The sequence below is a fragment of the Theileria equi genome, chromosome 3 (assembly GCF_000342415.1).
Source record: "Theileria equi strain WA chromosome 3, complete sequence".
NCBI lineage: Eukaryota > Apicomplexa > Aconoidasida > Piroplasmida > Theileriidae > Theileria > Theileria equi.
The window spans coordinates 198,452-221,362 of record NC_021367.1 but is presented as its reverse complement, the minus strand read 5'-3'; the positions used below and the strand labels follow the sequence as shown (position 1 = coordinate 221,362).

Below are 22,911 nucleotides of genomic sequence, written 5' to 3'. Positions count from 1 at the left end.
ATATAAAATGAAGGGTCTTGATGGAGAGATCAAGAAGAAGGAGACGATCTTGAAAGGTCACAGAATAGACCTCAAGAGGAGATCCGAGTTGGCAAAGGAAATTAGCAAAATAAAATCGGTAAATAGCACCAATTTATACGCATTTACACCTTTTATTTAGGAAAATAGAGCGAATCGCATTAAAAATCCAATAGTATCGCTAAATAAAATCTTCAAAAAGTCCAAACAGCGCCTTTTGGACATTAAAAGGTATTTTTTACCTTCTTTGCTAAGATTATACATCAAAATTAATCTCAAATCAACTGAAACACCTTTAGGACCAAGTCCCTTGAAAAGAAGGAGAGATTATTCCCGGCAGAAAAGTATGGACTCCTCTTTGTGGTCCGTAACTTCCGCGAAGTTGAGTCAAACGTCTCTAGAGATGCTCTACAAGTTTGTTTCCGTCCTCTTTTGCATACGTATATAGGAGCTTGGCCTGCTAACAATGAATACCGGAAGGTTCTTTAGCAACTCTGTGGAAAACTTGAAGCTTCTGGATAAGGTATTGCCCTTTATCTACTATGGGAAGCCTTCACTTAAACATGTCACCGATATATTACACAAAAGGTGAGAACTCATTCTTCATTATACCTTTCCAGGGGTACCGTCTACGCTCAAGGAAACAAGACTAATCTTATAAGTAGCAACGTAGTTGTTGAAGACAATTTCGGCAAATTTGGTCTTTATAGTATCGGAGAACTCATTGACGCAATTTACAATGGCTCAGAGGGCCATGATGATATGTTGAGAATTTTGGGACCAATAAAACTCTCAAAGTCCGACCGACTGGAACAGTTCGTCTTCCATCCCATTTATCCATATAAAACATTTACACACCTTCATGCAAATATATAGACACTTTGAGAATAATAAAGAGTACGGAAACATCGGCGAAAAAATTAATAGTAAACTACAAAAGGCGACATAATCATGTCCTAACTATTGTCTTTTTTGTATCCTTGCCAACACCAATCTGTGATTAATATTTACATGACACATAAACTTACCCATTGGATCCAAACACCCAAATCATTCTCTATGAATTCAACATAGGCTTTAGCCTCTGCAGGAAGATCTTCAAACTTTGTAATTTCAGACAAGTCGGTTCTCCAACCAGGGAATTCCTTGTAAACTGGCTCGTATTGAGAAAATTGGAATGATGTTGCGGGGAAGGAACCGCGGGGCAAAATAGCTCCTAAATTAAGATGAATCGTGCACCACCATGGAGTAAATTGAATGCATAGATACGTAAAACATACCTGTTTTGGAGTGTTTGTAATCGACGCACACTTTAATGGTATCGAATATGCTCATAATATCCAATTTTGTAAGATTAATCACGTTAAATCCGTTTGTAAGTTGTGCATACCGAACACTAACCAAGTCTAACCATCCACAGCGTCTTTTACGACCGCTTGTAACTCCAACTTCCATACCAGTTGTCTGTAACTTATCATAAACTTCTCCAAACAACTCGGTTGGAAATGGTCCAGACCCTATTCTTGTTTGGTAAGCCTTCAAAACTCCGATTCTGAATACTGGAATAGAAGGTGAGATTCCGAGGCCATTGTAAATACCGCTGGTTGTTGTATTGCTGGACGTAACATACGGATATGTACCCAAAGACAAATCCAGCAATACGCCATTAGCTCCCTCGAAAAATACCTTCTGTCCATTTTCCACGGCCTTAGTTATGAGGAAGCTGGTATCAACAATACAATGTTCGATCTTCTTGAACATCTCTTTGTGTCTGGCCAACTCCTTTTCAGCAAGCTGATCAGGATTATTGGTAGTGCAGCTGTGCATTAAACGGTGAACCAGTTCGCTAAATGTTTCCCAATGGAGCATTTCTCCAATCATGATACCAGTACGAAGGCTCTTTGTCGAGTACGAGGGACCAATTCCCTTTTTGGTTGTACCAATTTCTCCATATTTTTTTGAGAGGTCACTTTCTTGCTTACAATCGATTTCCGCATGTATGTTAAAGATTAAATGGGCCCTTTCTGAGATGTAAAGTCTGTCTAGGAGACTAATTCCATTTTGTGCAAGGATGTCAACTTCCTTGAGTAGATTCTCAATGTTGATGACAACGCCATTACCAAGGACGATTTTGGTATTTTCGTGCATCGAACCACAAGGGAGCAAGTGTAGCTTGTATTGAACCCCGTTAAGTACCACATCATGCCCGGAATTGTGTCCACCTGTTGTCAATGAGTTTGCTCAACACACTTGGACCTACCATTGTATCTGGCCAATACATCGGCTTCTTTGGATAGATCTGATACGACCTTTCCTTTGCCTTCATCTCCCCATTGCATACCAGAAACAAGGAGAACCTAAACGTTTATCGTCAATGGAATCCTAGGGGTCTCAAAACATGAAATAGACATGCATAACGATTCGAAATCAATCACAACTGGACTCAAAATTTGCATTTTTATGGCATTAAAGACGATGGATTGTAGAATCTACGCGAAATACGCCACCAGATACCGTTCACGCGTTACGACAAGTATAAACAAATTTTCCCTTACCTTGTGGGTTGATTTATCGTAAACGTCCTTCTTCACCATTGGAGTGAGGAAAACAAGAGTATAATCTGAACTTTTCGGCATATCGGGTATAGCGCAAATGTCTAACTCCACTACAAGTAGAGTTATCGGCACATTTCGTGGATATGCATTGATAATATACAATAGATATGCCACGCTTCATCCAAAATTGGTGATAATACTCTCATTATGGGCGATAAGAGCGCCAATACCCTTGAAGAAGATTCTAGCTCAGATACGGGTTTGTGTTTACCAAATCTACACATTATGTTCATGTAAAACCTTCAGATCGAATAGTTAGGAATGAGATCAGCTGCTACAGCAGATCCTGCAAAGATCTGCTCAATAGAAACGAACTTTTGCCCTGTACAAAATGTAGAAAGTGCTATCACGCCAAGTAAGTATTGTCTATATGTTCAGCTACACTCTTGTACCTAACGAGACTCTGCTATACAAAGATTTACAGGTGCTGTGATCCACCAATAAGCTATTTAAATGCAGCCAGATATCAGTGGTTTTGTAACCGTTGCAAGGTTCGTCTTATCCTACACTTTTATGATACGTCTGCAATGACAATGTTGCAGTAAAACATACGATAACCTTTAAAATGCTCTACAGATTTGTGCGGGATGTGACGACAATTCTAGCAAACGTGACCATACAATGCTAATTTGCGACGCCTGTGACAGGTCATTTCACATGGAGTGTACAAAGGAAAAGTACTCTGAAGTTCCCAAAGGTGCATGGTTTTGTGATGACTGTTCCATCTGTCAAATATGTGACATTAAACTCACTGAAAGGGAGTCCAATGTAAGTTTTAGTTCATTAAGCAGCACTAGCATCCATGCATAAATACTGGTTTATGATAACGATACAGAATCCTACAAACTACTCTCTTGAGGGAAATAAGTTGTGTACAGTATGCCTCTTCAAAAAGGGTCTAGCGCAAGGATTTACCCTGACCCAAAACGATGGTGAAGACTGTTGTTGTGTCTGCTCAAAATCCACGAGTATGGCCGCAACCGCAGGAGATAGTAGAGTTACCTGTGCAAGGTGTAAACAGGGTAAGTTGTCTGCATCTTGAATCTTCTTAGATAATATTAATGGTATTCTTGCTTCCTTTGGAATATTTCTCTAAGTTCCTCTACCAGTTACATGTTAACAGTCTACATGTAGGAGCCCATACACGATGCTCACAGCGCCAAATCAGGAAACCTGTTTTGCACATTTACGAAATAGCAACTTGGATATGCAGCAACTGCGCCAAAATACACACAAAGACATGACACACTATTTAATCGTATACCCTGAATGGATGCGGGATCAACAATCTCCACTTTATAGACAATCCCTGGTAGTTTAAATTACACATTGAAGCTTGTTTGTTTTCCGTATTCTCTAATTTATAGAAATAATTGCTCTGGTCACCAGTCTGATTATACTCGCGATCGTATATAGACACCTGTATACCAGCAAGAATTCCCAATAACACAATCCCATCGGATAAAGCTTAGATACACTCTAAAATTAAAATAAAAGTGTTCTTGATCCCTTCCCAGTGCCCCCTTTGGATTCCGACTGAGAGGCCCGTCCACAGTATATAAATTGTCTTGTACAATGGGACAAGTTGACGGATTCTCAAACTTTGACAATGTTGGCACTAGCCAGTCCAAAAGGTTTGTCGTTATTGCCTCCATAGTCCTTTTAATCTCACGGATCGTTATTCATGAACTATTTCCCATCTATATCCTATACTTTATACGATACTTCCGTAAATTCATACTCTATATTGCATATTTAGGCGTAGAAGAAAGAGAAACTGGGATACTCCAGATGAATCTGCCACTCTTGGAGAATTAAAGGCCAAGAGCGCCGAGGAAGAACAAAAAAGAAGACAAAAGAGATTATATATCGGAAATCTACCACATGGTAAGCTCAAAAGTTGTATCATAGGATGGAAGTCCATTGTTGTTGCACGATTTAAGGGAATATGCTGATAATCGTAGCTACATGGTAAACGGATGAATTTTGAGTATTCAATACACTTTTTAATGTATTTGTGGAAACAATGTTGCTGCTTGAGGCTTAGTATCGGACAGTCATAGTATCGAGATACATTGCTACAGTTGTCATTAATCGCTCAGGATTATGTTGATAGTTACCCATCTTGTTCTGTGGATAGTCTTTCTGATGGTGTGCTACTTGTGAGGGAGGATTAATGGATGGAGAGAATGCTGTCTAAAATAGCAGTGCTTAATGGAGGATGAGCGAGAATCTGAGAACTAACAACTTGGTCCTCTTAGGATGTAATGCAGAATGGCTCTACCCACTGTTACTATTAACATAAAGGAAAGTCCTGATGATGAACCAGGGCCTATTACATACTATGGAGGTCCTCTCGATGAAAATAAAGTTAAGTTGACTAAGGCCGAGTTTCCTCTTAACTCTGGCCTCTGGAAGTTCACACATGTAGCATCTACTAGGATTCTTTTCACTGTAGAAAAAGTACAGTCTGGAAGTACCAATGTGCCTGATATAACTGATATAAAACCAAAAAATGGTGAGCCCGTAAAGTCCTATTCTGTCTGGTACTGGAAGTATGACCAATCAATGAATAACCCTTTATTCATAGAGATTTACAATAAAGATGATACGTATGATTATCGTGAAACTAAGGGAGGTGGCTCTTGGAATCCACATGATAGTGGTTCTCAATCTACTCGACGGCTAGAAGGTAGATCCCTTGAGCAGAAACTTGACAACCTCAATTGTAAACATTACAAGTTGGTAAATATCGATCTAACTCGTAATAGATACAGAACGGGAAATAAATATTGTTGTGACAAGCATGATACTGGTAAAAAAAGGGTCACAGTTAAGGGAGATAAAATTAGAGTTAGTCTTCCTGGAGCCAAAGAGATTCCCTATTTCAAGCATCATATTGGTGGTGAATCTGAACTAGCCGGGATTAAGTATAACGAGGATGGTCAGTCTAGTGGTAGGAGGAATATAACGTTAAGTGACCATCCATTTCCAATTAAAGGCCCACTCACCGTTTACGTCTTCTACTGTAATGGGAGTGATCCAAAACTGATATACGTCAAAGAAGGAAGCCCTGTTGTTAACAAGTGGTTCAAGAAAGGCAATACTGGTGGTTACACATGGACAGAGACCTTGGAAGGACTCCGAAATACAATGCCAGATAATATTAAAGGTTGTGGTGACGGTAACTTTGACCAACTTGTGAAGGAACTAAAAGACTTTGGATGTGGCTATTCAACATGTCCTCAACAACAACCGCCTCCGCCGCCTCTCCTCTACCTGGCGGTGCTGGTTCTGTTACACCTGGCTCTCTTACTGGATCTACAAACGCTTTGCTGGAGACCCTTGGGTTAGACAGATTTAATGGTTGTCTATGGATTCTCCAGTAGGGAGACTAGAGAGTCTATACTGAGTGGTTGTTCTAATGGAGTAATACCATGGATGGATACTGGAGAATTTTAAAAACCATACGTTACTGAAAGCATTGTATTTGTTTTTGGTGTATTTTTGGATTCTCATTCTACTTTGTTACATTTGAGATACTCGCCCGTTTACCGAAAATTTACCATGTATCCGATTTTAAGCATTAAAAAGGCACAGACTTCATTCATCTGATTATACATGCATTAACACATACATATATTCAGGTATAAGACTTCAAGATGTTGTTGATTTTTTCAACGGGGCCTTAATGACAATGTCGACTTCGATAGATATAAATGGCCCAATGCCTGTGATGAAAACTGAGATATTTAATCAGGAGCAAGGTTATTGCTTTCTTGAGTTTACTACCGCAGAGTATGCGGATTTGTGTTATAAACTAGATGGTATACAGTGTAATGGGTATTCTCTAAAACTTAGGAGACCAATAGATTTTTCATCTTCGATGTCTAGTGAGGATACTAAAATTTTTGTGCAAAATATCCCAGAATCATTCAGTGAGGAGGATATACGAAAGCTTCTAGAAGCACATGGAAAACTTAAAACATGCAACCTTGTTATAGACCCGTTTACACGTTTAAATAAGGGATATGGATTTTTTGAATATGAATCGTCGAGTTCTGCTAAGGAAGCTGTGATACATTTGAACGGACATGTAATACAGAATAATGTGTTGAGTGTAAAGCACGCTGCGTTCTCATCATTTGCTGCTGGTGGTAAACCGGCAGACTGTAGAGCTTCTAGTATTATAACTTCAGTTTCACACTGTGTCTTCTCAAATCCTCTTTTGGGGCTCCAAATGCAAAATGGAAGAAAGAAGGGATCAGAACCATCAAGAGTAGTACAACTTCTTAACGTAGTATATCCGGAAGATATTCTGGATGATAAGAATTATCGAGAAATGCTAAAGGAGATAAAGGAAGAGGCGCAAAAATATGGACCATTGGAGGAAATTTATATACCAAGAATACACAAAAGGGAGGAACCTGCCTCTATTGAAGATGTTAAGACGGAAGGGAATGATAAAGTGGCTGTAAAATCAGAGGAAACATCGGTCAAGACCGATGTAAGACAACAAACTATCGAAGATAGAAACAAAGGTAAGGGAAAACACAGATATTATATTATACAGAGTATCAACTGGGTGTTGGAAAGGTCTTTCTGAAGTATTCTAACGAAACTGCCGGCAGAAAGGCACAGTATATGCTCAATGGACGCATATTTGACAAAAATAGAGTTGTATGTGCCGCGTTCTTTCCATGCGATCTCTATCAACAAGGCAAATATACACTCCTGTGAGCTGTGTGATACATTTTGAGAGGAAGAATTTAATCTTGTTCATAAGGTGAAACGTATTCCTCTCAGATTTAAGGCTTTGAATATCGTATTTTATTCTGTACATGATAGGATACATCTCCTATTCATCTTTAGATTGGATAAATATCGTAGCTGTTATTAGGTCACATAATTTACATAAGACGGTATAAGATGCCAAGAATTCCGAGTACAAAAAAGTACAGACGTGGCAATCTCTGGATCCATTTCTGGTATCTTCACACAAGAATAGAGATAAAGGAAGAGTTTATCTCAAGGGGATTCTTTTTTTACTGGTAATTTCTCTTTATCCCCAAAAGTCTCTAGGAGACCGGTACTCACCAACACTTAGCTCATCAATATACAAAGTCGTAAAGGATAGATTCTGGAGATAAATGAAGATCCTGGCAAATTTACTGAATATAGTAAGGGTATACTTTGGGTATGAAACTCCTATGGAGAAAATACCAGTTGAGGTCGACATCAAGAGAATTGATCCTAACAAGTTTTTGGTAGAAGATCTTCATATGAATGGATTTCATTTCAAAAAGTACAGCATAGGGGAATCAGAAAATCTATGTACGGTGCTAGATGATGGATATGAAGTATGGTATAGCGACCAAACAGACTCCTCAGTTACATCATTCATTGTCAGGGATGACCTGGAGATGATAATATTGTTGACTTCAAAAGATGTCATTTGCATGAGAAAGTCCAATTTTTGCTGGAAAAGGCTCGAAAATGAGGGATTGAACTTTAGGATTAATGCTGAAAGTCTGGCAAAAGTCGTTAACAAAGAAAGACCAAACTTTCGTAGAACCCGTGGGTTCCGCTTGAGTAATTCAAAGTTCATGGATGATGAGATGTCATGCTTTACTAATGGATTCTCCTTCCCTACACTAACATTTTGTCTGTCCATCCTGTACCAGACGCTCTTTTAGGACGTCACACTTTGACCGGAGGAACTGTTCCACATGTTATCACCAAATTGTGAGTACCTGCCGTTCACCTTTCAAGGGTCATCATCTTTACTGGGTTCGGGAATGCCAGGCCTAATAAAGTTGCTAAATTGGCAAATTTAAAGGTTGTAAATATCTGTGTTATGGTAAATATACATATCAATATGGGTACTATACCAAATAAAATTGTGAATATAATGTGGGACACACAGCTTGATAAGACCGAGACATGTCTCCTAGATGGCCCACATGATTTATACAAACAGAAAATCACCAAGTGCATCATTCCAGTACCATGTAGCAACTATTTGATCATATATAAACCTAGATTTACGACTAAATTGATTGATTTGGATCCGGTAATGTCCCTATAGCATTAGTAGAATATTTTAAACCCGCAAGATGTCAGATAATGAAATGATTATCGCTGTTTTATATATCTTGCTTACTATCGCTTCATGCTATCTGGGAGACCCGAAACCCATAGATGTTGACATTAGGAAGATTGACAAATCTCTGTTCAATATGCAGGTTTTGGAGATGAATGGAATTTCTTACACTAGGTATCTTTCAACACCTGGAAACATTGTAATAAAGCTGATGGACGGTGACCAACTTATTTGGGATGGTAAAACCTTAGAAAATGCAGCTTCAATGTTTTCGGTAGATAACTTAAATGCAAATACGGTCGTTATAACAACACACGGTGAGGTTGAAACAATTTATAATAAAACACCAAACGGCTGGGAAAAGGGCATATCAAAAGACGGAGGCTTCAAAGTGGAAGTGCTGAAGCATTCTGTGGATGTACCGGATAATTCTGCGAATTCCATAAAACCGAACAATCAAACATCAAATCAGAATTCGCATCCAACTATACAGGTTCATTCAGAAATTTTAAACAAAATGACTGAAAGTTCTTCGGAAGTGGCCCTAACTGCAATCTCCTACGTGATTGCTATCATAACGATCTACAGTTGGTAGTCCGGAATTTATCACTACTCGGTAATAATTCATATTTTCGTGTGTGCTATTTATTTAAAAATTTCCATTTATACTCACAAATGGTAGACATAAAGGCTAAGTTTGTTCTAGAAATAATTCGTAACTCTCAAAGTCACTAGGCAGATTAGTCACTCGATGAAGATAATAAATGCATGCACACCTGTAACAGCCAAAATTATGGCCAATTGCTCGAGGCAATAGAGAATAAACATGTGACCCTCTTATAGCTGACAAAAGACCGAGACTGTCGGACGTAAAGACAAAAATTGTCTACTCGACCAAATGGTCGGATCAATGGTCATATCCATGAATGGACAATATGAGTAGGTATGGAAATGGGAATTTTGTCGGAGAAAAACAAGAGGATTGAGAGATTAGCAATCGCTTCTGGGAGTTTGGCAGGGGTCCCTAGCTCATCAAAAGTCTGGATTCCTTACACATACAGGACAATGCGAGCACATTCCCATCCTTGTGTATAGCCATACTTTCTGAAACTGTGTGCATGTCTAGGGTCACTACGGGCACAGACCGGGCATGTGCAGCCTACACCCATGAGTAGATTCCACTAGTTCAGCGAGTACATTTAGGTGTCATATGCATTTAACAAAATTTTCAATGCACATGTGGTCGTTTTCCAGCATATATGCCAGAAAATGAGCGGAGTTTGCTGTAACCAGGAATCCATCGATTAGCAAGCTCACCCTATTGATACACCGACAGATTCTGCATTAATTCACAGAAAAACGCGACACACAGGGCAACAAGCCCGGGAGCCTCCGCATATTCGCAGGAATCTCGCCGCCGCACGCTTGTGGTGTATGTGGTGTGGGTGGCGCCTACCAAGTGAGTTATACACTAAAAGGTTTTTGTGAAAAGCTAAAGATGAGTTTGCGCGTTGGTTTACCAGCCCCTTTGTTCAAATGCGAGGCAGTCATGCCAGATGGCTCCTTCAAGGAAATTTCGCTCTCTGACTACCTCGGTAAGTTTCCAGTTCACCTGCAGGTTTGCCACCGGCAGATCGGTAATCAACCAGGAAATGAAGGAATGGGGATTTGATGCGCCACTAGAATGGCAGAGATTTGGCGGAAACCAGAGAAGGGCTAAGGATGGATATTTCGCGAGTGTCGCGTCCTTCCAGATCGCACCCACTCTCTACGTCCCATTAAGCATCACTCCTGGCTGGAAATGACTTTTAGCATCCCATACATCATTCCTTAGGCAAGAAGTACGTCTGTCTCTTCTTCTACCCATTGGACTTTACATTTGTCTGCCCTACTGAGATTGTAGCCTTCAACGACGCCGTTGCTCAGTTTGAAGCCCGCAATGTTCAGATTTTGGGATGCTCTGTCGACTCCAAGTTCGCTCATTTGGCATGGAGAAACACCCCAAGGGACAAGGCCGGAATTGGAAACGTCAAGTTCCCAATTCTCTCCGACATCACCAAGGAGCTCTCCACCCTCTATGACGTACTCATGCCAGAAGCCGGAATCTCACTTAGAGGATTGTTCTTGATCGATAAGAAGGGCGTCCTTCAGCATTCACTTGTCAACAACTTGCCACTCGGAAGAAATGTAAGTTTTGCATGCTAATCCACTAGTCCTGGAATCTGCTACCATACGGCAAACTCATAATAATTCAGGTAAACGAGGTCTTGAGGCTTGTAGATGCTCTCCAAAACTTTGAAACCAAGGGAGAGGTTTGCCCAGCAAACTGGAAATTGGGTGAGAAGAGCATGCCACCCACCACCGAAGGGGTCATTGCCCACCTCACCACGAAACTGGCATAGAATTAGTTTCAAAGTTTGAATTTATAACTGGTTTGTATGCATTTTTCTAGTTAGTGCAATTAGTATGGTTTTGGCGATTATGCAAATCGACTTGGATACCAAGATGTGAAGGATACATCGTCCGGGATTACTGCATGAATAGTCCGTTATAAATCCAATGGAATGAGCTCTTCCTGATACTCGTCTAAGGGAGTATAGGAATGAGCGCGGACTCACTCCTCCGCTTCTTTCCATCATGGAATCACCTTACCGCATCTGACTCACTTGTTATCTTTATACTATGGAGGAGGGAAGAGCTTGATTCAAAATGGCACAATTGAAACAGTGATAGTCAGAGGAGAATGAGTAGGATCACGGGTAACCTTAAATGTGTCTGGGTAACTTCTGAATTGGAATTACAAGTGTTCTGGAGGGTTGCATGCAGGTTCACAGGGCCATAGACTCGTCCCTGAAACATACCATGGGAGTCTAGGCGCCATCTCTGAGACTATGGATTCTTTTAATCTCATTCATCTTGTCATCCCTGACTGATACATGTACTAGTAGTACCTTTTGTCCATTCGCTTTCCGTAATTATACCATATTCGCTACCTACTCGATCCTCCACATTAATGCTAGTCTAGACTCTTGGTAGTACATTAGACTCGATGGTGGTCTCTACGCTGTACAAGAGGGAGGAGCTTAACTCATAATGGTACCCTTGAATCAGGAGTGTGCAGAGGAACAAGAGTAGGATCATGAGTCAACAAAAGAGTGTCTATTTTCCTAAACAAATGATAGACATTCATATTACCCAAAATTATAAACTTTAGGCATAAATAACCTCTAACTTGTACTCCCTCTCCAAAAACGAGAGTTTCTTCAGTTTTGTGGTAGAATCACAAATGTGTACAAGTGGACAGTTACTATCAAATTCTATAATATGGTAAAATTCAGGGAGTAATGACTCACTGTCTTCCACATGTCCAGAATATGGAATAATGGCTTAAAGGAATAGCTCCATGAAGAGCGTGTCTATGGCAGCAAACCTTCCTTGGTAACATCGAGAGCTTTAAACACATTTCTATCATCTTGATAAATGAAAAGACGAATGTGTGCCCTAAATTTTTCATTCCTATCCAAAAGTAGACGGAAGCCAACTCGCCCCCATAGGAGGTTGAATAACTCTTCTCTTTCGGAACTTACTCAGAATCATGGCATAGGTGTTCGTAGTATCGCAATGGAAGATAGCGGTAGTGCCGTTTCCAAGTCTCCAAAGAGAGGACTGGAAGTCTTCCACAAACAAAAGTTTGTATTCTCGCTAATAAACTTGGCGGTGTTTGTAGAAAACTTTAATCTCCAGTTCCTGTTCTCATCAATGAGGGGTCTGGAGGTATCGCTGGGATTCTCGCCGGAGATGCTGTCCAGGTTCACCATGGTGGAGGAACTATCCGCAGTCGCATTCATCCCGGTTTGGGGGCTTTTATGCGATTTATTTGAGATGAAATACATACTTATGCTGGCAATATTCCTCTCTGGTCTGCTGTCAATGGTGCTGAGTACCATCTCAAATTTTGGACTGGTAAGTCTCTTGTATAACATCATCACAAGTCCACAGATGTTGGCAGTGCGTGTAATAAACGGAGCCACAATTGGAAGTGTTACTCCTTCCACTCAGATATATGTGGTCAGGATGATGAATGTTGGCCTTGGAATCGCATTTGGGATCTTATACTCTGTAGCATCTGTAGCTAGGCTAGTGTGTTCACTTATTGTAACTAAATTATCCCCAAAGGTATTCTCTGGGATCTACGGCTGGAGAATATGTGCACGCGCATATGGAATCTCCTGCATCCTTCTATCACCATTACTCGTTAATGCCAAACTTCAATCGGAAGGAATCCAAGGACACTTCTGGAGGAAATACTTCCACTAAATTATCTGTAGACAGTTTGTTATCATACATCTCGGATAATCTCCGTGAATCTTTCTCGACTAAAACATCAAAACTCGTTCTCTTTTTTGGTAAGTTGTTCACTTTTAGACAAATTTCTCTAGTGCTACTTCACCGACGGACCATTCATTTCCCTTTCCTTTCTAACGTTATACTTTCAACACACGGGATTGTCTGATTTTAAGGCAGGATTATTCACTGGTCTAGTAATTATAGGTTCCGCAATTGGTGGCGCTCTTGGAGGCGTTGCTACAGAATACTGCCACAGGAAATCACCAAATTATGGAAGGATACTCTTCGGTAGGAATCTGCTCTTTATTCACACTATTCTCTAGGGATCATTTGCACGGTTTTGAGACTATTTGCAATTTCTATGGTTCTCTTCCTAGTTTTGGATGACTATGGAAAAAGTGCTGAGCCGTTGCTGACAACTTTTCTATTCATAACTGGAACAACACTTTTCACCATTTACTATGTGGATCGCGGAGGTTACAATGCCAGAGTATCAGAGCGCCGCCATTTCAGTTGTAAGTCTACAAGGCATATTATACCACTTTTCTACAGAGTAGATGCATTGCTGGAATTGGGAGTGGTCTGACCTTCTCAACCTTAATGGGAGCTATACCGGAGCGAATTTACGGCTACAGACCGATAAGGATCAACTTGGCGGATGCCCCTGTGGAACATGTAAGAAGGAATGCAATCGCACTGAGAAATGCACTCTTTATTGTCAATGTTGGCACACTCTTGGTCTCCCTTTTTCTCTACGTATTAATATGCTTCTCGTTCGGTAAGTCCACCTTTCGGCAATATCACCGTAACAGGCTCTGACGCAGCGTATATTCGAGAGCGAGTAAAGCTAGAAAGCACTGAAATTAACACGGTTAAAAAGTCTGATGAAAGGAATGAATGTCGAGTCTAGGATCACACCCTCTGCGGCCGATTGGCTGCTAGCCACAGGCAAACATTCCACAAGATGTTCCAGTGGAACTCTTTTGTCTCCTCACATGGTGAGATTTGTTTTAAAAAGCCTACAATTTATGCTTCATGGGGTTAGGTACCTGGAATGTTCATTCACTCAATTGTCTTCTTCACTCTGGTATCTTGTGGAAGAGATTTTCCACAAAGTCCTTCCATCATGAGAATAACATCTGGTACACCATGAATCTCTGAATAGCGTTCTACTGAGCATTCATTGATTGTACCCCGTCCTTCTACATCTACGGTTCCTGAAAAAACTGGAATCGTCTCTAACATACACTAGGAATAAGGTATATAGAGATTCTTTCATCTACCCAGCATGACTACTGAAACTGAAGCCAAAGGTGAAATTGAGAAGAACATCAAGGATGTCACAAAGATACTGGAAGAGATAGTTGAGCTTATAAATAAGCTGTCAGGTGATGAAAGTGGCAAAGAACAAAAAAGGGGGAGAAGGAAAAGGAGTACTAGTCCTAAGGATACCTCTGTAGTATACACTTTCAAAACTCTAGAAAATGTTACAAACACAGTTTCGGCTCTGCTTGTTGTATTGTTTATACACTATATCTGTGGTACTGTAGACTCCGATGGAGTTAAAGTTGTTAATGCTATATCGTATGGATTAAGATCCATGGTTGAGATGGTTATAGAGCAACTTGAAACTGTGAAGCACAAAATAACGGCAGCATACGCAATTAAGGAAGCTGCTAGTATGAGTGCATATTGGGTATCATTTATTGATGAAGAATCAGGAAATGCAATCAAGAAGGCAGCGGAAAAAGTCTTCGGTGAAACGATAGTTAAGACGGTTAGAACTGCTTTAACGGATGTTATTGTCAAATCCGCAGGTGTTACACAAGTAACAGCCGAATATACTATAGAGTCTATCAAAAAAATTATTGAAAGTACCGTGCCTGGTACACAATTCTTTGATACCGTCAGACAAACTGTAGCAATTCTGGATGCCATGTCAAGAACTAGACCATTAGTAAGCCAAGAGTGCAACATATTGCTAAAAGTAATAGACGAAACAGTAGGAAGACTATACAAATCAGCAGAAAACATTATAGTGCTGACAATAATAGTATATGAGTCGAAGACTAAAGGAACTGGAATGAGACTACACTTGCATAGACACTATCATCGCCATTCGCATAGGCATGAACACAAACGGACATACCCTCTAACTTTCAAGTTGCCATTCCTTTCAAGATAATTGTTATATCAAGTATACGATATCTAATGTATTAAACTATCCATGAGCTTTCTCATCTTCTTTGCCTCCTTTTTCCTCTTTTTGTTCAATATCCCAAGCTTGCTCTCTGGAGGCTTCTCTCTCGTATATTTAAACTCCTTTTCGTGAACCTCCCTTTGCGCCTTTTTGAACTCCACGAGGTGTAATCCGTCCACGTTTGGTAATGCAAAATACTGAAGGTGGCCCTTGGAAAGGGATTCGAAAAAACAAATTGCAGCTGCATTCAAATCAGGAGAACCAATTCTAAGTTTTCCCCTCATAATAGCAAAGTTTGAAAGAAATATCATACAATGATCAACCCCTTGGGGTTCCATATCCACGTCCTGCGATTGGCCAGAGCTGGAGCTGGCTTGTCGATTTAAAACTCGCGATACATATTCATTATTCTGAATATGTCTAAAAAGCCTCGAAAATGTATCAATAGGATCACTAATCCCACCCTTGCTGATTTCATTATATATCGTTATACGATTTCCAGTGTCATTGTAAATAATACCTGTTGCATAATAATCGGAAATAGTATTACCTACCTGGAGTATCATAAACCTGAATATACTTGTCAATCTGGTTGCAGTGTGTCTTTTTTGTCGATCCAAACTCTGCAGATATTGTATTCAGTCTCTTGTGACCCTTTACATTTCTATGAGATTTCAAAAGCAACAAGCTATTTATTAAACTAGACTTTCCGACATTTGGATATCCTACAACGCAAACAACAATATTCTGTCGAGAGTCGTCACATCTGGAATAGTTTGAGAGTATGTCGTACAAATTTGTGACTCCAATGAGATGAGATGAGCTCTTTAGAATATACTCTGGAATATCCTGCGTGTTTCCAACATTGAAAAAATTAAAACGTCCATAGTTTGCCAGTCTAGTCTTTACAATGAGAGTAGGATAAAATGCCCTAAAGTACTCGAGCCACTCAAGGCATACGTTTTTTGGAACCAGGTCGGCCTTGTTTAGAAGGAATATAATTTTCTTATCAAGTTGCTTTGCAAGTTCCTCAACTTTTGGCTGTCTATAGCTCTGGGGATCGCGAATATCAAGCACGAAGATAACCACGTTGCTTTTCTCCACCAAGTTGTAGACTTCATACTTGTCCTGGCTCCCTAAGACCGCATGGAGAGCGGAAGGAAAACGTACCCATTTTTAGCCTTTTTATTCTTCTCCACAATCTCCTTGCTCCTCTTCAAGTTCTCAAGGATGTCCTTTTTGAATATGCAGTTTGGAATCTCTGGAATCTTCCTCTTTGGAACAACTGAGACGCTGTTATGGGCACTATGGAAACTTACTGTGTTCACCCTTCTTGGCCAGTTTGCGAATCTTTTTCTTGTGCGCCGATACCATGCGCTGGATCTGTAAAGGTAGTCAGAAATGCTCATGTATCAGAGTTCTTCGCTGGAGCGAGCAATTTAGCCATATTTGGACCAAAATTCAGTGCAAATAGTGAGTGAGGAGACTTACATTGTACTTTCTCGAGAGTTCCTGCCTTTTGGATGTCTCTGTAGCGTTAAATGTCACAAATTCAGACTAGAAACGTACTCTTTAGCTTTACCATTATAAAAATCTTTAAATTAACTCATGAATAGGATGGTAGTAAAATTTAGGCAACTAGGATTATAGTGACGCGGGGATCACGTCACCGGCAAAGTAAATTTTATTGTAGTCGTCAGGTTGTATCTGTAGCTTGTGAGTGTTATGGGTTATGCAAAATCTTACCGATCCGTTGATAAAACACTGCCTAGTCTTGATTTTTATGGTCCTCGGCGTTATTCCCTTGACGTTTAGCAGAATTACATTCCCTCGCTTCTTGGTCCTCTTTTCTGGCGTCCAACACTGAGTTGCCTTGAAGGAATCCCCGAGGAGACTTAGAGATACGTTACTTCCATGGTCAACCTAATGGAATGGATGCAAATGTGCAAGGAATGGACATTACCTCTTGTATGAGCTTCTGCAGAGAGTCAGAGTCCCTCTTTGTGGCGATTCCAGAGCACTCAAAGTCTTCGTTAAGGGCCACCTGAGCTCCAAGCGATTCGAACGCTCTCTTGTGTAGCACCGCGTAACTCCTGTAAAAGTTCTCGTTGCGTTACTAAAGGCATACCCAGGTGAAGATTTCAGAGGAGCTGCAGATAAAATGTCAAAATCGCTGCAAATCTTCAGTCCGCTCCCTGTGAATTGAAAAGCGTCAAACTGTCCCTTCTTGCATTCCTGACGTCCATATATTAAGATGTAGTCTGAGAATCCAACCTCCATGGCCGCTCCAACGTCGCCTTGCCCTGCGACATTCATCATCTACACACAGTCAACGTACCGGTCGTTCCCTTGCAGTTTATCGAGGCATCTACACATATCGTGTCTTATGGATCCATAATTTTCATAGAATACAAATTGTCTGTGAGCACGAGTGCCCAGTTTGTGCACTAATCGCAAATCTTACCCTTGACGATCAACAGGTCGGAATCCTGCACGTCCTTCAGAAAATCACAGCACACATTGAGCGATAAAATGGCGAATATCACAAAGTAAGTGACCATGTATCACGACATCAACGGAAACTGCAAATGTGTAGATCCATTCAGGAAGAGAATGGAGGGGGAATACCACGCCATTCTCCAACCTGAGATTTGGGGGTTTTACAAGACTACAGACTCGTAGACTAGTAGATGGCATCTTAAGAGATCTTTTGGGCCGCAGAAGGATTGAGAATAATCGTGGTTTATTCGTTAGACGAGGTAAACTGGAAACATCTCTTGCATTATTCCTCTGTAGTAGAGACACTTCAGGCCCTATGGACAATATTATGAAGAGCTAGCTACCTGAAGAACATTTACTCGGGAGAATGCCGTAGGAACAACTATAATGGAGTGAGTACTCTTCTCTAAAGGGCCTTGTCTGGTACTATTAAAAGGGGACTTAAGGGCAAACAAAGCATCCTAGCAGATTTCCATCAGATCAAACACGTTTGTTACACAAGTGATTTGAAAACTAGACGAATTTAGTGGACTATTTTCTCCCTTTACTTGCAACATTACTTTATTCTTGCTCTATAAAATGTCATGCATTAGTACGTAAATCTTGGTAATCTGGTGGCAATACACTCTCCCATTGTTTTATTAGCTTTACTCGTTATAAAATATTCACAAACAACTTTGTTACTTTGGAAAAAGAGTGGCAACTGTACTAAGCAAGAGTCAAATATTTTCCAGTGTTCAGGGAATTTGTCATTTTTATTAGATTAATAGAGATTAAAAGTAAATAAAAATGCCATTTTAAATGTACTTTAGTATAGAGAGACTATCGGGATCCACTTTATCTAAAAATCTGCAAATGTCACAGTGTCTCTGTAGTACATATTAAACCCATGTATCCCAGTCCATGAGTTTTATACAAGATTTTGATACAAATACTATCCATATCCATCATTTCCTCGATTATGATGCAACGCATGCAGGTGTAACACAATCGGTCCACGGACATATTGTGTAATAGACCCCATCATAAGACAAAACAAATCGATTGTGACGATATTACAAACATTTTAGTACCCACACTTTAATAGTATAAGAATTGTGAGTGACTGAAACGTTTTTTCGAAGATTATGCAGCCTGTAGTTTCATCTTTCAACGTTTGAAAAACTTGTGCATGCAACTTCCTTTTTGTTGATACATTGACGGAAACTATCAGAGTGGTGCCATGTCTATGATAATGTAGCGGATAAGGTTATTGTCTTGAAAACTCGGCCATATTTTTCAAAGGAATACAAAGTTGAACCAAAAGTTGAGCCATTGCAGGAATCTAAATTTATGCATTCTATTATGAATCAACTAGTTAAAATGTCCCGGGTGTAGGTTATTCTACATTACCCTAGTAGATATTCAGCTTCTTACTCTGCAGATTTTGGGAACCTTTAGACCTACCAGCGATTATGAATCTAAAATATCACACACGTATCCGTGGCGAGTTACAAAGTTATTCCATGGATTTAGGTCAGAGATTGTCATTCTCATGAAAGGCACTGTACAAACACCTTAATTATGCGCAAACTAGAGCAAACCCTATCCATTAAAGCGTCTAAACTTGTGAATTAAAGCTCTGTAAGGACAAAAGTAATACAACTTTCACTGAATTGAGGGGAGTATAAAGATCATAATAAAGCAACTATTCAGGTTTTAAAGAATAATAATTTAATATATAGGGGTTCCTAGTGCATTCCACTTAGGGTTACACGAGAGGCTTTTCTAGCATCAACATTTATACATGTCTAACAAAATCTTCGTAGGTACATTTTGAGCGATTTAAAAGATCATAAAAGCCGATTATGGATATTCTATAGATGTATATAGTCTAAAATATTATTTTACAGGCACAAATGTGATGTAAGTTTTAAGTTGAATATGATACAAGGCTCTCAAGTCTACATGACGAAGTATGCATGTTTTAATGTCCTTTTCAGGGTTATTTATTCAAACATGTTCTAAGTCGCTTATATTATCCGGAAATTTTGACGTTGGAGCTGTGGAATCTACAAGATGCTTCCATCTATTTTCAAATTCTTCTTTATTAAAGGACTTCCATTTGCCCTCTACCTTTTCAAATGCTCCATATCTAACATTCCCATTAGATATACGTAATAATAGTAGCGAAAAGCCGTTTTGTTTGGAGATTGAATATGCCATCACGCACTTGTCGTTTCCTTCAGCCGTCCATATCGTTTCCTGTCCATCCCTAACCTCATCTATACAATTTCCTGTGTTTGGATAATATGACACATCATCATATTCTCCAAAAGCCCCCTTTAAAACGTCGATTCTGTCTCCATACGGAGCAGAGAGGTCCAAAGTAAAACATGACTCTGGAGGTTTTACACTCGTAGTATCGCTTCCATAGCTACATGTAGTGGATAAACAGAAAATGTAGAGTGTATATACCAAAAACATAATGGTATAGACTGGTCAGAGATACCGAGAAGAATCGCTAAATGTATGGGGTCAAGGAATGAATAAAATCTCAAGTTTAAAGGCGGCTTAGCTCATTATTATGGCCTAAATCCTTTTATTTTTTTATCCTTTACCAGGATGTTTGGCTACTCTTTCAGAAAAGCAACGCAGTTCCGAGATGTGCGGGTAGAATGATTGCCACGTCTCTTTGCTTTATTCACTCGGCCACTATCCTACATACTACTACCTTGCGGCAATACCGCAGGATTTTGGATATCGATTCATTGGCATGAAGGCTTGGAGATGTGTACTTCCCAGAACGAGTTACGGGATCACCCTGGTATAGACATGTCAACCCTGAACTTGTAACATAACCTGGAAGTTTGAGGCTATGCCTCAGTGTTATGGAGAATACGGCCTAGTTTTCACGGCCAGAAGAGGAAACGGGTGCGTTTACCGTCGTTAAAACCCATGGAACCACGTCTACCCGTCAGTTGTTAAAGACGTTTTCACCACTTTCCAAGGGTTACATGCGTTATAATTCCACCACATAAACGCTATTTGGACAAGAAAGACAAATCACAAGGATGTCTCCAAATGCGTTGAATAGTGGAACTCTTGTATTTCATTTACATTACCACAGCCGTACAAGATGAACAAACTAAAATCAAGGAACTGCAGGGGATGATCCTTACTGCCTGTAACTCTGTTCTGTTGGATGTACAAATGCTGGCTAGTACTTTCACGTTTATGGAGGCCAAAGCAGGATGTCAAGCATTGAGCAGTGGTGTCTAAACTTAGGAGGTATTAAGAGTCACTGGACCCAAAAAGTCATGCATGCAGATATCATGGGAATCTTAAGAATATATATAGTCCTTTAAACATTGAGATCTCACAGATTTACTATGATAGTGTTGATTTAAAATTTTATGAAAAATGTGAATGACCTGAAGATGGTCCAGGGGAGGTCTGTTTGCCTACCTCCTTTAAATCCATGGTGTATACGGATTATAATGACCCTTTAAACTGCATTAGTAGAGCATTTACAGTTTCGATTGATAAATCGCCCTTGTTGTTGCTGAGAATGTACTCTCTGGAATTTTTGTGATTGAGTATGAATCTTTCAGTAATGTTAGAGAATAGAGACATTAAAAAGCATAAGATGTAATCAAGAGAGAGTGCAATATCGTTAATGATATTGTCAAGCTTAATGATATCATCTCCTATAATCTTTGTTCCGTCTGCCCTCGTCTGAGTGTTGTAGTACTCAATGAGGGAAAATGAACCATTCAAACCCCTTCCAGTAAAGATTCCCCCAATAAAGCCATTTACGGACGCCAATGTCAGGAGGAAGAATGAAGAGTTGGTGAATTCAAATTCGCAGGTCCAAATGTTCCAGACAATAAATGAGGCAATGGAAATAGACGAAAACCCCAAAATATAAAGATTGATATCCCTCGACAACACAAATGAAAGATGAGACTGAGAAGGAGTCTTTTCAGATGGGTCAATAGTTTCATCAAAATTGCTGGCATAATTCACACCTATAAAGTCAAAGAACATGAAAGAAAGTGAGATGACAAGCTTCTCTCTGTTAGACAAATCTATAAGGAACGGTATGAGACAGGGGTGGAAGAACACCCTCAGGACAGTTCCAACAGTCTGTATAACAAGGCGAGGTGAATAATACGGCACAACCACTATGACCTTGCCTAACAGTTGTACCTTTTTTTCGCTTCCGTTACTACTATCGCCAGCATCAGCACTGTTACCACTCTCCTGCCCATTCTTCTTTTCCTCCTTTTCAATCTCTTTGACACGCTCGTCATACATTATGTACAGGTAGGTAACCCATAGTGCAGTGAAAAATGCTATGGTTATCTTTATTGCATAACATAGGATTGCGCACAATCTCATCTGAGGTGTGCTACTGGTGCCTATAATATGCTCCATGATTAGCTGGAACAGTCCCATGGAGATCGACCCAAATGGGTAGCCGGAATATAGAGTTGAGGCTGCAGAGTTTAGGAATAGCTTTGATATCACTAATATGCTTGGAGAGAATTGGCGCCTCGAGAATCCCAGCTACTCCACAAAGAATGATAAAGATCGTTTTAGCAGTTTGTCCGTTCCCAAAATATATGACTGGGACAAATAGAACCAGAATAGGCATGAGCAGCCAGAAGTAAATTACCAAGGCGGTGAAGCTCATCTTAAGGCACATGAGGGATGTTATGGTGGAGATAGAACCAGTGATAATATATGACAAGTAACACTTGTTTGCGATGTTTTCGCAGTGGAAGACACTTTCGAGAAGCAAAGTAACACCAGAGATGGGTGCCATGCAGTAGGCAATGAACATGAAGACATACTTGTGGGTGTCATGTATACCCTTCCTAAAATCCTCATTCTCATCCTCCCCCTTTTCTTTTGCCTTCTTTGATTTGGCTATTGCCATACGGAGTTTCGAAGAGGAGACCCACATTGTGCCCGGGGAAGGACGGCGTTTAGTCACCTTCTCACTGTTCATATGTCTTCTATCTCTTTTTTTCCATCAACCGAGTAATTTTACACATGGGAGCTCCTCGTTGCTAAAACGTAAGGTTTGAGACTGAGCCCGTCAAAACCTCCCCATGAAGAAGATACCAAGAATGAACATCCTT

At 40.1% G+C, this 22,911-nt stretch overlaps 15 protein-coding genes across 15 annotated transcripts; 9 read left to right on the top strand and 6 right to left on the bottom strand.

The window, feature by feature from the left end:
* Window positions 1-7: 7 nt before the first annotated feature.
* BEWA_001290 (60S ribosomal protein L7, putative) lies at window positions 8-894 on the top strand (the record flags this gene model as incomplete). The annotated part of the gene is made up of 5 exons (XM_004830331.1): window positions 8-118; window positions 161-249; window positions 318-432; window positions 467-606; window positions 639-894. 5 exons carry the CDS (start codon window positions 8-10, stop codon window positions 892-894), a joined length of 711 nt encoding a protein of 236 aa, XP_004830388.1.
* A 73-nt stretch (window positions 895-967) lies between these two features.
* BEWA_001280 (adenylosuccinate synthetase, putative) lies at window positions 968-2,654 on the bottom strand (the record flags this gene model as incomplete). Its single annotated transcript, XM_004830330.1, has 5 exons — window positions 968-1,012; window positions 1,047-1,234; window positions 1,299-2,240; window positions 2,279-2,375; window positions 2,574-2,654. The coding sequence occupies 5 exons, from the start codon at window positions 2,652-2,654 to the stop codon at window positions 968-970; spliced, it is 1,353 nt and encodes a 450-aa protein (XP_004830387.1).
* Window positions 2,655-2,780: 126 nt separating this feature from the next.
* On the top strand, window positions 2,781-3,877 carry BEWA_001270 (hypothetical protein; the record flags this gene model as incomplete). Its single annotated transcript, XM_004830329.1, has 6 exons — window positions 2,781-2,832; window positions 2,880-2,988; window positions 3,058-3,124; window positions 3,210-3,401; window positions 3,469-3,655; window positions 3,768-3,877. 6 exons carry the CDS (start codon window positions 2,781-2,783, stop codon window positions 3,875-3,877), a joined length of 717 nt encoding a protein of 238 aa, XP_004830386.1.
* A 331-nt stretch (window positions 3,878-4,208) lies between these two features.
* Window positions 4,209-4,588, top strand: BEWA_001260 (hypothetical protein; the record flags this gene model as incomplete). The annotated part of the gene is made up of 2 exons (XM_004830328.1): window positions 4,209-4,267; window positions 4,393-4,588. 2 exons carry the CDS (start codon window positions 4,209-4,211, stop codon window positions 4,586-4,588), a joined length of 255 nt encoding a protein of 84 aa, XP_004830385.1.
* A 319-nt stretch (window positions 4,589-4,907) lies between these two features.
* BEWA_001250 (hypothetical protein) lies at window positions 4,908-7,373 on the top strand (the record flags this gene model as incomplete). The annotated part of the gene is made up of 3 exons (XM_004830327.1): window positions 4,908-5,982; window positions 6,281-7,174; window positions 7,207-7,373. The coding sequence occupies 3 exons, from the start codon at window positions 4,908-4,910 to the stop codon at window positions 7,371-7,373; spliced, it is 2,136 nt and encodes a 711-aa protein (XP_004830384.1).
* A 410-nt stretch (window positions 7,374-7,783) lies between these two features.
* BEWA_001240 (hypothetical protein) lies at window positions 7,784-8,329 on the top strand (the record flags this gene model as incomplete). Its single annotated transcript, XM_004830326.1, has 1 exon — window positions 7,784-8,329. One exon carries the CDS (start codon window positions 7,784-7,786, stop codon window positions 8,327-8,329), a length of 546 nt encoding a protein of 181 aa, XP_004830383.1.
* Window positions 8,330-8,749: 420 nt separating this feature from the next.
* Window positions 8,750-9,331, top strand: BEWA_001230 (signal peptide-containing protein; the record flags this gene model as incomplete). Its single annotated transcript, XM_004830325.1, has 1 exon — window positions 8,750-9,331. One exon carries the CDS (start codon window positions 8,750-8,752, stop codon window positions 9,329-9,331), a length of 582 nt encoding a protein of 193 aa, XP_004830382.1.
* Window positions 9,332-10,220: 889 nt separating this feature from the next.
* BEWA_001220 (thioredoxin peroxidase 1, putative) lies at window positions 10,221-11,173 on the top strand. The gene is made up of 3 exons (XM_004830324.1): window positions 10,221-10,331; window positions 10,571-10,923; window positions 10,992-11,173. Exons 1-3 carry the CDS (start codon window positions 10,235-10,237, stop codon window positions 11,136-11,138), a joined length of 597 nt encoding a protein of 198 aa, XP_004830381.1. The 5' UTR covers window positions 10,221-10,234; the 3' UTR covers window positions 11,139-11,173.
* Window positions 11,174-12,357: 1,184 nt separating this feature from the next.
* BEWA_001210 (hypothetical protein) lies at window positions 12,358-13,993 on the top strand (the record flags this gene model as incomplete). Its single annotated transcript, XM_004830323.1, has 7 exons — window positions 12,358-12,699; window positions 12,736-12,912; window positions 13,065-13,142; window positions 13,176-13,371; window positions 13,407-13,573; window positions 13,636-13,861; window positions 13,896-13,993. 7 exons carry the CDS (start codon window positions 12,358-12,360, stop codon window positions 13,991-13,993), a joined length of 1,284 nt encoding a protein of 427 aa, XP_004830380.1.
* Window positions 13,994-14,371: 378 nt separating this feature from the next.
* Window positions 14,372-15,268, top strand: BEWA_001200 (hypothetical protein; the record flags this gene model as incomplete). The annotated part of the gene is made up of 1 exon (XM_004830322.1): window positions 14,372-15,268. The coding sequence occupies one exon, from the start codon at window positions 14,372-14,374 to the stop codon at window positions 15,266-15,268; it is 897 nt and encodes a 298-aa protein (XP_004830379.1).
* Window positions 15,269-15,291: 23 nt separating this feature from the next.
* On the bottom strand, window positions 15,292-16,868 carry BEWA_001190 (hypothetical protein; the record flags this gene model as incomplete). The annotated part of the gene is made up of 6 exons (XM_004830321.1): window positions 15,292-15,803; window positions 15,838-16,328; window positions 16,454-16,568; window positions 16,603-16,666; window positions 16,775-16,812; window positions 16,853-16,868. The coding sequence occupies 6 exons, from the start codon at window positions 16,866-16,868 to the stop codon at window positions 15,292-15,294; spliced, it is 1,236 nt and encodes a 411-aa protein (XP_004830378.1).
* Window positions 16,869-16,927: 59 nt separating this feature from the next.
* BEWA_001180 (hypothetical protein) lies at window positions 16,928-17,869 on the bottom strand (the record flags this gene model as incomplete). The annotated part of the gene is made up of 6 exons (XM_004830320.1): window positions 17,622-17,869; window positions 17,558-17,586; window positions 17,412-17,518; window positions 17,247-17,376; window positions 17,030-17,206; window positions 16,928-16,990 (listed from the first exon to the last, which is right to left on the bottom strand). The coding sequence occupies exons 2-6, from the start codon at window positions 17,561-17,563 to the stop codon at window positions 16,928-16,930; spliced, it is 483 nt and encodes a 160-aa protein (XP_004830377.1). The 5' UTR covers window positions 17,564-17,586; window positions 17,622-17,869.
* Window positions 17,870-19,774: 1,905 nt separating this feature from the next.
* Window positions 19,775-20,248, bottom strand: BEWA_001170 (signal peptide-containing protein; the record flags this gene model as incomplete). Its single annotated transcript, XM_004830319.1, has 1 exon — window positions 19,775-20,248. One exon carries the CDS (start codon window positions 20,246-20,248, stop codon window positions 19,775-19,777), a length of 474 nt encoding a protein of 157 aa, XP_004830376.1.
* Window positions 20,249-21,256: 1,008 nt separating this feature from the next.
* Window positions 21,257-22,081, bottom strand: BEWA_001160 (hypothetical protein; the record flags this gene model as incomplete). Its single annotated transcript, XM_004830318.1, has 1 exon — window positions 21,257-22,081. The coding sequence occupies one exon, from the start codon at window positions 22,079-22,081 to the stop codon at window positions 21,257-21,259; it is 825 nt and encodes a 274-aa protein (XP_004830375.1).
* Window positions 22,082-22,175: 94 nt separating this feature from the next.
* Window positions 22,176-22,733, bottom strand: BEWA_001150 (hypothetical protein; the record flags this gene model as incomplete). Its single annotated transcript, XM_004830317.1, has 1 exon — window positions 22,176-22,733. The coding sequence occupies one exon, from the start codon at window positions 22,731-22,733 to the stop codon at window positions 22,176-22,178; it is 558 nt and encodes a 185-aa protein (XP_004830374.1).
* Between the last annotated feature and the right edge of the window lie 178 nt (window positions 22,734-22,911).

Bases quoted from the DNA above. Each gene is read 5' to 3' on its own strand.
- BEWA_001220 (XM_004830324.1), top strand. From the start codon at position 10,235: ATGAGTTTGCGCGTTGGTTTACCAGCCCCTTTGTTCAAATGCGAGGCA. The intron at 10,332-10,570 runs GTAAGTTTCCAG...ATCATTCCTTAG, and splicing joins TTCGCTCTCTGACTACCTCG to GCAAGAAGTACGTCTGTCTC. The intron at 10,924-10,991 runs GTAAGTTTTGCA...ATAATAATTCAG, and splicing joins ACTTGCCACTCGGAAGAAAT to GTAAACGAGGTCTTGAGGCT.